Below are 12820 nucleotides of genomic sequence, written 5' to 3' on the forward strand. Positions count from 1 at the left end.
AATTATTAGTTTTATAAATAATAGTCTATACGGCGAAATCCCCAACCAATTAGGTAATCTATTTAGGATTCGTGAACTATGGCTATATAACAACACACTTGTAGGTGGAATTCCACCTAACATATCTAAGTGTGTTAACCTCGAAGTTCTATCCTTAAGCTTCAACAGACTCGAGGGAAAACTCCCACAGGAATTAAGAGCATTATCAAATTTACATCACCTATTTGTGGTGCATAACAATCTTAGGGGCCCTCTTTTTGACATCATACAAAACCTTACTTCTTTAGTATCTATATATGTTGCTCATAATTCATTTACAGGAACTATCCCAAACAGTGTTGGTAAGATGCAAAACCTAACTAGACTCGATTTCGCAGCAAATGAACTCTCAGGAATACTTCCCACGTCTCTTTTCAATATCTCCTCCCTTCAAATTGTTGAATTTGGTAACAATCAACTACAAGGAGAACTTCCCAAGGATATTGGCTTCCCTATTCCTCGTCTAGAATGGTTGAACCTCTGGGGAAACAACTTTTCAGGATCAATTCCAATCACGATACAAAACCTCACAACACTACAACTAATTGATCTTGATAAAAATAGTTTTACAGGAACGGTTCCTTATGATTTTAGGAATTTTCGTAGCCTAACTGTTTTAGGTTTTGCGTTTAACTATCTAGCGGGTGACATCAACTTTATAACTACACTTGTTAACTGCAGCCAATTAAGTATCCTAGAATTGGGAGTAAATCACTTTACAGGAATATTGCCCAAATCTGTTGCAAATCTCTCTACCTCTTTAAAATATCTCTGTATCCGGGATACTCAAATAAGTGGAAAATTTCCTGAAGGTATTATCAATTTCAACAATCTTCGATTATTGAATCTGGATAGCTCCGAATTAACGGGATCTCTTCCTCAAGATTTCGGTAAGCTTCACAAACTAGAACAGCTTTATTTGGGGGGCAACAGATTAAAAGGTAAAATTCCGAGTTCCTTGGGCAATTTATCACTCTTGAGTGAGCTTATTTTAGATGACAACATATTGGAAGGGAGTATACCTCCACATCTCGGGAATTGCCAAAGCTTGTTGTACCTAAGTTTATCATACAATGAACTCAATGGAACCTTGTGGAATGAGCTATTTGAAGGATCTGCTTCATTTGTTGGAGTAGATTTGTCTCATAATCATTTGGAAGGCTCCCTACCTTTGGAAATGAGTAAACAAAGTAACCTACAAACCTTACGCCTGTCTAACAATAAGTTTTCAGGCGTCATTCCCGACGGTCTAGGTGACTGTTCTGACCTTCAATACTTGTATATGGATGGAAATTCCTTCTACGGAAATATTCCTTCACCCTTCGCTTCTTTGTCTAGCCTCCAAGAAATTGACCTTTCTCGAAACAATTTGTCTGGCCCAATTCCATCCTTCTTCTCCAAATTTCACAGTTTATATTACCTTAACTTATCTTACAACGATTTTGAGGGAAGGGTTCCGACGGATTCAGTATTTGCAAATGCAAGTGCGATCTTTGTTGCTGGCAATAGCAGGCTTTGTGGCGGAATTAAACAGCTGCAATTACCCATGTGCACTAAGAATAGAAGTAAGGGAAAAATAAAGTTGATAATTCAAATTATCAGTGCACTTGTTGGGGTGGTGGCCATGGCGGTAGGGGCCTTAGGCTCCTACCTGGCTTGTATCAAAAAGAAAAAGATACCTCTTTTATCAGGTTCAATGCTGGGGAAAGCAACCATGAAAGTGTCGTATGACATGTTACTCAAAGCAACATCTGGTTTTTCTTCAGAGAATCTACTTGGGATGGGATCTTTTGGATCCGTGTTTAAGTTGATTTTAGATGGAAAGACAGTTGCAGTGAAAGTTCTCAACTTGCAACACCGTTGTGTATCCAAAAGTTTCATGGCAGAGTGCAACACGTTAAGGAATGTCCGTCACCGGAATCTGATAAGCATCATAACAGCTTGTTCTAGTATTGACTTTCAGAGAAATGATTTTAGAGCACTAGTATACGAGTTCATGCCTAATGGAAGCCTAGACAAATGGTTACATGGAGTCGACAGAAACACGAGCCTTGCTCAAAGGGTGGATGTAGCGATTGATGTGGCCCATGCAATCAGTTATCTCCACCATGAGTGTGAAACTCCTATAGTGCATTGTGACTTGAAACCTAGCAACATACTGCTTGACAGTGACATGGTCGCTCATGTCGGAGATTTTGGATTAGCAAGGTTTCTTACTCAACCTCGACATCCGAATCAAAGTAGTACAATTGGAATCAAGGGCACTATAGGCTATGCTGCTCCAGGTAAGAATAGTGTGACTCCTAACTATAATTTGTCTGACAAACACCATGAAGTACCATTGCAAATATATCTATCTATTAACTATTCACCAATTTTGTGGCTAAGCATTGTCATGGGGTTCACATGTCAGAGTACGGACTCGGAAGTGAGCCATCTACAGAGGGTGATGTTTACAGCTATGGCATACTCCTACTTGAGCTAATGACAGGAAAGAGTCCAACAGACAACATGTTCAAAGAAGGCTACAGCCTTCGTCTGCATGCAGAAGCAGCATTACCTGACCAAGTTTTACAAATTGTAGACCCATCACTTGAAGAAGATAACGTCACTGAAGAAGCCGATGACACAAGGGAAATCCAAGATGAGCTTCAACGAAGGGTGGAATGCATTGCTTCTGTCATTACTGTCGGAGTGTCCTGCTCCTGTCATTTGCCACAAGAACGAATGAAAATAGTCGACGCCACTAGCAGGCTTCAATCAGCAAGAGACAAGCTTTTGAATGCTAGAAACAGGCGTAATCTCCGTGCAAGAGGTATATCATGAGGCGTAATTATGCTGAAACTTTCAAGTTATTTATAAATTCTGCTAACATAACATTATTTCAAAATTGTACCGCTGATGTTTACAGGGGCCTGATCGAACAACGTTGATCATAATCAGGAAAACAAGGGGCCGCCAATTGAAGTCTCAAGAGAGATATAATAAGACTACAAATCTACTCTAGTTGAATGTAAAAAGCTTTTAAGTTCCTGTGACTGATAACTTGTTATGTACTTTACTACTTATTATCATTATCATGTACGTCTACGAGAGTAATAAGACTACAAATTAATTACTTATTATCATTATCTTGTGTTAAGTGCATAACATCCACATAGAATGTACAATTAATTCGCTGGGATGATAACCTCAATTTTGCAAATTGATAGCTTAGTTTTTTCAGCGGATTTTATGGCTGATCAGCCAAATTATATGCATCATAACAGTTAACAAATATGAACTGCAGTAAGTAAAAAAAATTTAAAAAAAATAATAATAATAATAATATTGTACCTTTCTAAATCTTCAATTTATAAAATGCATAATTCCGGTGATCACTGAAAATGAAAATAACCGACGCCATAAGCAGGCTTCGAATCTGCAAGAGACAACCTTCTGAATGCGAGTAAAATGGCGTAATATTTACTCAATTTATATTTCATTACTACTCCCACCGTCCCAACCATTTGCTTATCTTTGATTAAAATACACCTCCTCATAATGAATGTAAAAGGTAAACAAATAATTGAGACGGAAAGAATATCAGTTAATCCAGGAACTCAACTTCACTGAACAACTGAGTTTTGCAGATTAGGGTTTTACGAATTATTGGCTTTGATTAGAAGTAACTCTAATTAGATGCAATCATAATATAACAGGTACTTTGAGACGGTAATCTCAATTATTACTCCCTCCCATTCTTTAGAATTGCATCATTTGTTCATAATTTCCTTGACAAGTTTTGAGAAATGAATTACTCGTAATTTCAAATAATCGAATCGGATGATAATAACTAAAAAAAAGTTTAATTAAAAACCTTGAATTAGATAAAACTATTAATCGAGAGACTTACATTTGCCCATCTACTCTCCCGTCTCCACTTTCTCATGATAGAGGGGACAATGGGACGCTTTCACTACTCAAGTTTTCACCTCGGTCGGGTTAATTTTGGATTTGTAAGAGGTTAAGTCACGTTGGGTCAATTATTATCAAGTTTTTTATGGGTAATAATTGATGTGTAACAGTAAACATTCGGGTGGAGTTAATTCGAGTACAGGTCAAGCTCGTGTCTTGAGTTCGGGTGTCGGGTCGAGTCCGAGTAGAGACATTCGGCCCGGGTCAGTTTTGCCGGGTCTATAGTCAAGTTATCATAAATATTTGTGTAAAACCGTTCTACAATAAGCTTTTGAGAAATACTTGCGTAAGACGGTCTTTCGCAAGTTTATTGTAAAACAGGTTATCATTACACTATCATACGTAAAACCGTTTTACATAAGACTAAATGATTCGGGTTATTTACTGAGAGTCCGAGATCTCATTTTGTTTATTTAGTTACCAAATGACCATCCAATAATTTAAAAACATCCGTAAATATTTTCAACTATTGAGCAAGGTCAAAGATATCCACAGCAAAGTCAACGACTTAGACAGCCTAGCCGATGAAGCCCATCGGCCTGTCACCTGGGTCTCGGCCAGGCAACTAGCCAGCCGGGACACATATCCGCGTACTCATATCCAAGACCCCTCGGTCGGCCTGCCATGGGTCCATCGGCCGAGGGTAGAACGGTCTTTCCACCTGCTAGCCACTTGGCCACTTGGCCACTACGTGACAAAAGGTGAAAGTCTATAAATACTCCTCAACCCTCATTGAGGAAAGGATCCAGAATTGAACCTAAGAATCACTATTCATCTGGTAATATCTTCCTTCTCTCTCTACAACACATACTTAGCCAAGCAACAACTTACCTCTCTAAGTTTACTGACTTGAGCGTCGGAGTGAGTACGCTCGGCCAAAGCCGAGCCCTCAGTTTGTTCATCGTTTCAAGAGACCGCAAGGAGGATTCAAGCAAAGACGTCATTCTACAAGCCACGGGTGGTAACAATACTTGCTCTGGAATTACACCCGGAACAATTGGCGCCGTCTGTGGGGAGATAGACACTAGAAGCTAGTCACATTCATTCCCAAACAAAAAAAAAAGAAACACACAAAAACCCACCCAAAAAGCTAAGAAGATGTCGAAACAACAAGAGGTATTCGTAGCTGACGAAACCGAACTCCACCAAGATGATACCTTCCACAATTCCGGAGTTGCGCAGCCCTCCACCGGCGGAGTAATCCAACCGGAATTCGGGATGCCAAATATACCAGATACGCCGCTGCCCGCCGACCAAGTCACCATCATGGGACACGTGGTTGATGCGGCAAGACTGAAGCTACTCCTGGACCTAATTGGTAGTATGCCGGCTCACACTGTCACACCGACAAGAGCGGCGGAACCCGTCCAGGAAACCAGGGCCCAAAATGTGACTCCGAGGAACTTGAACGGAGCACTAGGGAAAGCCGACCCTATCAAGACGCCGGAGAAGCCCAAAATGGTCGTGGTAGACCTAAGTCCTTCTCGCACTCGTGAGAGGACAGCGTCGCCGCGGCACCAACGGGGCCTACATCAAAGGAGCCAGAGAAGTCCGACTCAGCAGAGCCGGAGAAGAAGCCCGAGTCGGAAAAGGAGTCCTTCCCGCTACGAGGAGAGGAGCCGGACTAGGAATGCGAGGAGTCGATCGCCGCGTGTCATTCGACACGTGGTCAGACAGCCCCTCAGTGCCTATGTCCTTGAAACCGCCGTACCAACCAAGCTAAAGTTGCCGGCGTTCACATACAAGGGGGATAGCGACCCCACCGACCATGCCGAGATCTTTGAGTCGTACATGTCGGTGTGGGAACAACCCGATGAAGTCTGGTGCCGAGTCTTCCCAACGACCTTGCATGGGATGGCTCAAAGTTGGTACAAGGGGCTGCCCGACGGCTCGGTTATACTGTTACGCCGACCTAAGGGACGCCTTTCTAGTCCAGTACTCTTGCAACAAGAGAAGGGCCGTGGAGACATCGGATCTCCTGACTATCAGACAGGAGAGGGGCGAGTCTCTACGGAGCTATGTGAAGAGGTTCGACGCCAAGGTTCAACAAATTTGGGAGATTAATCCCGAATTGGCAGCTTTCGCACTGATGAAAGGCCTCCCAAGGGGAGACTTAAAGAACGAGCTCATCAAGTACGGAGGCCTGGGCTTGGATGCCGCCAGGAAGATAGCCGACCAGGCCATCAAGGTGGAGGACTATCACAAGACCTGGGTAGGCCCTAGTGAGGCCGAACCCTCAGAAAAGAAGAGCCGCCGGGAGGACAACCCGGATGAAGGACGCCGTGACAATAATCGGTCACGGTCCGGTGAAAGACGCCGCGACAATAATAAGTCACGGTCTGACAAGTCCGCCAGAAACAGAACTCGGCTGGTGCCGGGGGGAGTTCGGGAACGTACTACCAGCAGCGGTACAAAGATCGCACCCCCCTGGTCGTATCGGCCGCCGAGGTCTTCGCCCTGAGCAAAAACGAGGGCCAGAAATGGGAAAGGCCCCCCAAGCCAAAGGGGGACGGTGACACGAGCCAGTACTGTGAGTACCACGGCCACACCGGTCACCTTACTGACAACTGCCGGCATCTGAAGAATGCCATTGAACAGCTGATCCGGCAGGGGAGCCTCGGCAAGTATGTTGCCAAAGGCCAAAAAACTGACGCCGGCGGTTCAGACAAGAAATCCGTCTTTGAACGGATATGAGTGATCCATGTTGTCATCGGGGGCAACGAGAACGGTGGGTCCGCTGATGGGCACAAACGGCACCTGAACGACCTGTATCAGGCCATCAACTTTGTGCCCAACACAGCGGTCCCCGCTTCCAACATCCCCGACATGACTATAGGGAAGAAGGACTACGCGGGAGTCATCGCCCCTCACAGCGACCCACTTGTAGTCCACTTGGACGTATCTAACCACCTGGTCAAGAGGTGCCTGATTGACACAGGCGCCTACACGAACATCATGTTCAGGGAGTGCTTTCTCAACCTCGGTCTGAAGGTTGAAGACTTAAGCCCCTACACCAATCCACTGTACAGCTTTTCCGGGGCCGGCCTGGTACCCCTGGGATCAATCAGACTGCCGGTGATGTTCGGCAAGGGGTATGCGGCCAAGAATGTCCTAGCTGAGTTCGTGGTCATTGACGGCTCGTCCGCCTACAACGTTCTCATAGGCCGAGTCACGCTAAGCGAGGCTGACGCAGTGATGTCCATCCGGGCCCTGACACTGATGTATGTCTCGGACCGGGGGGAAGCGCATAAGCTCGTCTCCAAGGACGAGAAGGACGAAGTGGTCAATGTCCAGATATCTGCCAGAGGATGCAACATGCAATCCCTCAAAGTGGCAAAGAAATCAGAGAAGGGAAAAAGCCCATCCTTACAACAGGAGGGCAACTTCATGGATGCGACCGACGGCTAACTAGGGAGGGTGTGCCTTTGATGAGCCATTAGGACACCGACAATCTCGGGAAAAACTCTGTATAGCGGCGGAGGTATCCAAGACAACTGTGGGCACCCCGACGCATGTTTATATCTAGTGTAGAATAATCCAAATTTTCCATCAAAGTGTTCATTTTTCCCACAGTCACCATCAAGAAGCAGGCGCCGTCGCAGTCACCCCAAGTAGTAGTCGCTACGGCAGTCACCCCAAGAGGTAGACGCCGCAGCAGTCACTCCAAGTGGTAGACGCCACGACAGTCACCATCAAGAAGCAGGCGCCGTCGCAGTCACCCCAAGTAGTAGACGCTACGGCAGTCACCCCAAGAGGTAGACGCCGCAGAAGTCACTCCAAGTGGTAGACGCCACGGCAGTCACCATCAAGAAGCAGGCGCCGTCGCAGTCACCCCAAGTAGTAGACGCTACGGCAGTCACCCCAAGAGGTAGACGCCGCAGCAGTCACTCCAAGTGGTAGACGCCACGGTAGTCATCGTCAAGAAACAGACGCCGGCTCACACTGTCACACCGACAAGAGCGGCAGTCACCATTAAGAGGCAGAGGCCGGCTCACACTGTCACACCGACAAGAGCGGCAGTCATCGTCAAGAAACAGACGCCGGCTCACACTGTCACACCGACAAGAGCGGCAGTCACCATTAAGAGGCAGACGCCGGCTCACACTGTCACACCGACAAGAGCGGCAGTCATCGTCAAGAAACAGACGCCGGCTCACACTGTCACACCGACAAGAGCGGCAATCACCATTAAGAGGCAGACGCCGGCTCACACTGTCACACCGACAAAAGCGGCAATCACCCTCAGGAAGCAGACGCCGCGACAGTCACGGCCAGCGCAGTTGATACTCGCAAAAGCGATCAATATGCCTTAAAAGCGTTAAACACAGTTGAGACACGTACTCTAGACTGCCTCGGCCAGGCCGAGGCGGAAGCAAAAGAGGCACTCCATTAATGACACAAGAAGACAACTCAGACGAAGACGAGAAAAGATCTCGGCCAAGCCAGAGGCAAAGTGAAAACGCTAAGTACAGTTGAGACGCTCAACTATTAGCGCAAGAAAACTCAAAATGAGGTAAAGACCTCGGCCAAGCCGAAGGCAAAAGAAACGAACTCTTATTAAAAATGATAACAGGTTACAAGTGAGGAGAATGCAGACGACGACCGTCCCCATAGGGATAAGCCAAAACACAACCTACCAAAGTTGTACAAAATACAGGGAAAAGAAAAGCAAAAAGTTACAAATATGTCATTTGAAGCGCCAAAAGATGGCAGGGAGGAAGGGCTTAATAATTGGCTCCCGAACAGCTGAAGCTATCCGAGACGCCGGGTGAGCCTGGTGACGACCGCCCGTCTCCCTATGCCTGTTGCTGCTTGCCATCAGCAGCGGTAGCAGCATCTTCTTTGATGGGCAACCCAGCAGCTTTCTTAGCAGCCTCAGCTTCAAAGAAGCCTCGCCTCGCCTTAGCCTCGGCGGCCTCGCTCTTCCCTCATTCTCTCGGCTTCCTCCTTGGCCGCCTTAGCCTTCTCAGCAAGGGCTGCCTTCTCCGCGGCCGCCTCTTTCTCTATCTTCACCCTCACCTCCTCCTTGGCCTTCTCCTCCACGGCTTTCTCCTTAGCTTCGAGCTTGTCGTCAAACAGCTCGTCAAATTTGTCCCACGGAAAGGAGCCATCAAGAGGGAAGAGCTCCCCAATCACTTCCCTGACAGCTTCTTCGGCCAGATCCCGGTATTGGGCGCACATGTTAGGGAGCATGACGGTTTGGAGCATCTCAATGTCCTCCTCCTTTTGTCTGATGATGGCCTCCTTGCTCCGAATCACCTTCCCCTGGATCTGAAACTGGCCCCTGAATTCGTTCCTCTGCTGAAAATAAAGGTCGGCGTGCCTCTGAACAAGGTCACACTTCTCCAGCAGCTTTGCATCTTCGGCCGCCGCAGCCTCGGCCTTGGCTCTCTCAACAAGGACCTCCTTTTCAGCGTCCTCCCTGAGTTTTCTCTCAGCCAAGAGCGCCTTCTCAGCATCTCCCCTAAGCCTCTGCTCATTGAGGAGATCCAGCTTCACCTTCACGGCCACCTTCTTAGTGGCAGTAAGCTCAAGAACGGATTGAGCCGCGGCCTTCTCCTGCTCTATAATATGAGCACCGGTCAGCTCGTTCCACCTCGCCAGCCTCTTGATCAACTTCGTGCCTTCCACTTCAAGATGGGAGGGGGAAGCCTTCTGGGATGAAGAGTCAATACTGACGTTTTGATCACCGGCCTGCACCGGGTTCTTCTCCACTCGCTGCTCAATAAGAGCGGCGGCCGACAACGATTGATCTGCACAAAAGTCAGACAAAACATCCGTATCAACATACAGGGACATACCGGAGAGCCTGTCATCAGGAACGTCTAATGAACCGGCAAAATCTGGGCCACGGGATAGATATGTACCATGCTTGGCCTTATTGGCCGGAGGACGCATTTCCTTGCCGGCAGCAGTTTCAGCAGTAGCAGGACCAGACTCCTTCCTCTTACGGACAAGGGGAGATTCCTCCGCATCGGAGTCCCCCCCATTAGTAATATCAACGATCTCCACCGTCCCCTTCTGGACAGAGGGGATGAGAGGTGGAACTGGTGTCGACGCCGTCGCCGCCGAAGACTTTGTTTTCCGCGTCCGGCGCGCCATGCTACTTACAACCTTCGCCTGGGCCGCCTCCATATTCAAGCCCTTCAGCTGTTGATCCATGAGATCATTCGGCGACGTTCTGCGGTCACGGGTTAAAGCCTTAGGGTGCAAATCAGCAACGGTCTTATCCTTGTTCAGCCCCATTCTCCGAAGGATATCCTCAGACAGGTCCGGTCCAAAGTGGTCTGCAAAGGAAACAAAGCAAGAGTTAAGTAGAAAAAATAAATCGAAGTTCAACAGAAACGTTGAGCAGTGATGGGCCTCACACCGACCCCACTCACCCTGTGCTAGGGCCGGTATGAGGCCGACATGGCAGAGCGGCTCATCCTGAAAAATGATCTGCGTTGGGGGAATCCATCTTTTCGGCACCCCGCCCTTGTCCGCCTCAAAAAGCCTCAACGCCAGCTTCTCATCCGAATTAAGAGAGACCTTGCTGGCGTCCATCTTAAGCTTTTTCCGAGAGACCCATCTGTCATGCTCCGCCTTAGTCTCGCACCGCAAGTTAACTTGGTGCTGGAAAGACCGGGGCAGCGGATAGTCATTTGGCACCTCAACGTACACCCACCGGTCTTTCCAGCCTTTGCAGGAAGAAAGCTTATCAACGGAGACGTAACCCGGCTCCATTTGCACACTGTACCATCCGACGCGACCAGAAAAAGACGGCTTAAGGTGGTGAAGCCGACGGAATAAATTAACCGTTGGAACCTCTCCCTTGAAGAGACAGAGCCAGACAAAGCCGACTATGGTCCTAATGGCCAACGGGTGCAGTTGGGCCACGGCGACGTTCATGGCTCTAATGATGGCCATAACATATTCATTTAGCGGGAACCGGAGCCCGTACTCCAGGTGCCGCATGTATACGCCGGTGCAACCCGGTGGAGGGCAACAAACGGCCTGACCCACCTCAGGGTTAATAATTTTGTATCCCCTGCCAATGAAGAAATGGCCCTCGAAAAATGTCTCGCCGGAACAACCGGCGAACTTATGGGTCCAAGCACGGTCAAAGCGGACCTTACAGGCGTCGCCGTGATCCATGACGTACTACCTCCCCTCATTAGGATGAGCCCTTTCAGCATCACCACCGAAATCGTCACCGTCATCATCGACATCATCATCATCATCCTCCCATTCCTCCAAAATTTGAGGATCAACTTCAGGAGAAGGAGACCTAGGGCCCCCAGACCTTATCGGGATGGCGTCTAGTATCTCCTCCTTATCAAGACGCGACGGGGAACCCCCCGGCGCAGAAGTGCTAGGTCCGGCATCGGCAGAAGACATGTTCACAACAATTACTTAACGAAATAAAAGAAAATTTGTTTGTTTACCTCGAAGAAAAGCACTAGCCGAAGCAAAGACTCTGAAAATTAGAAGAAAAGGAAGCCCTTGAAAGTTTAGAGAGATGAAAAATTTGGAGAAAAATTTGAGAAAATGAAATTGGTAGCCAATTTCACGGAATAACTGCCCTATTTATAGGGGAAAGCCCATGAAGAAGGACCAATCAGGGCACAACCCATGAAACGTTAGCCAATCAGCGGACAGACACGTGTCAGACATGCAACCACGGAATGTCAATCGTTGCAACAGTTGAACGTCAATCAATGCAACAGTGACCAAGCGTCTTCAACACGCCCCTTCATATCCCTTTGCCTATTCATCTTCCTCAACAAATTCCTAAGTATCTGCTCTCCGCCGGCCACATGATCAACCAAGCTAGGAAGCACCGGCCGGGGGGCAATCAAAAACAACCGGCACTCTCAACCCTGGTCTCGGCCAGCGTCACTTTCTTTTCCACATCGGATGCCCTTTACACATCCATGTGGAGGGGGGATATGGTACGGCCTAAGCAGAACCAGGCCGAGGTAGAAGAAGCCGATACAGAAAAATTTTTACAAATTACTTGCGCAGAATATACGCTCAACATACATCGGAGCCCATACCACGGCATAGACTACGCTGGGGGCAAATTGATGGGGCATATTCTGCACCGCTGACCAAGTCAACATATTGAGCAAAGTCAAAGATATCCACAGCAAAGTCAACGACTTAGACAGCCTAGCCGATGAAGCCCATCGGCCTGTCACCTGGGTCTCGGCCAGGCAACTAGCCAGTCGGGACACATATCCGCGTACTCATATCCAAGACCCCTCGGTCGGCCTGCCATGGGTCCATCGGCCGAGGGTAGAACGGTCTTTCCACCTGCTAGCCACTTGGCCACTACGTGACAAAAGGTGAAAGTCTATAAATACTCTTCAACCCTCATTGAGGAAAGGATCCAGAATTGAACCTAAGAATCACTATTCATCTGGTAATATCTTCCTTCTCTCTCTACAACACATACTTAGCCAAGCAACAACTTACCTCTCTAAGTTTACTGACTTGAGCGTCGGAGTGAGTACGCTCGGCCAAAGCCGAGCCCTCAGTTTGTTCATCGTTTCAGGAGATCGCAAGGAGGATTCAAGCAAAGACGTCATTCTACAAGCCACGGGTGATAACAATACTTGCTCTGGAATTACACCCGGAACAAAGACTTTTTAACATCAAATGTTCTTAAGCAACTCAGTTTTATATAAAAAAAAAAAAATCAAACCACTTTTTTTAAGACATGTTTATTCACAAATCACTACATATACATTATTTTATTATTCATACTCAACTCAGACTCGTCTCAAACTTTATTACTTTTTCACTACACTTTTTTTATGGGGTTTTAGATAAAAAAAAA

At 47.2% G+C, this 12820-nt stretch overlaps 1 protein-coding gene and 1 long non-coding RNA gene across 2 annotated transcripts in view; both read left to right on the plus strand.

Annotated features, from left to right (window-relative positions):
* Window positions 1-12820, plus strand: part of LOC141605036 (uncharacterized) — a 148547-nt gene that overhangs the window by 68754 nt on the left and 66973 nt on the right. The gene's annotated exons all lie outside the window — the stretch shown is intronic.
* On the plus strand, window positions 1145-3313 carry LOC141605025 (putative LRR receptor-like serine/threonine-protein kinase At3g47570). The gene is made up of 2 exons (XM_074423656.1): window positions 1145-2854; window positions 2951-3313. The coding sequence occupies exon 1, from the start codon at window positions 1217-1219 to the stop codon at window positions 2522-2524; it is 1308 nt and encodes a 435-aa protein (XP_074279757.1). The 5' UTR covers window positions 1145-1216; the 3' UTR covers window positions 2525-2854; window positions 2951-3313.

This window comes from Silene latifolia, chromosome 10, assembly GCF_048544455.1.
Source record: "Silene latifolia isolate original U9 population chromosome 10, ASM4854445v1, whole genome shotgun sequence".
NCBI lineage: Eukaryota > Viridiplantae > Streptophyta > Magnoliopsida > Caryophyllales > Caryophyllaceae > Silene > Silene latifolia.

What these genes read in the sequence shown, in the direction of transcription:
- LOC141605025 (XM_074423656.1), top strand. Translation starts at nt 1,217, where the DNA reads ATGAGTAAACAAAGTAACCTACAAACCTTACGCCTGTCTAACAATAAG.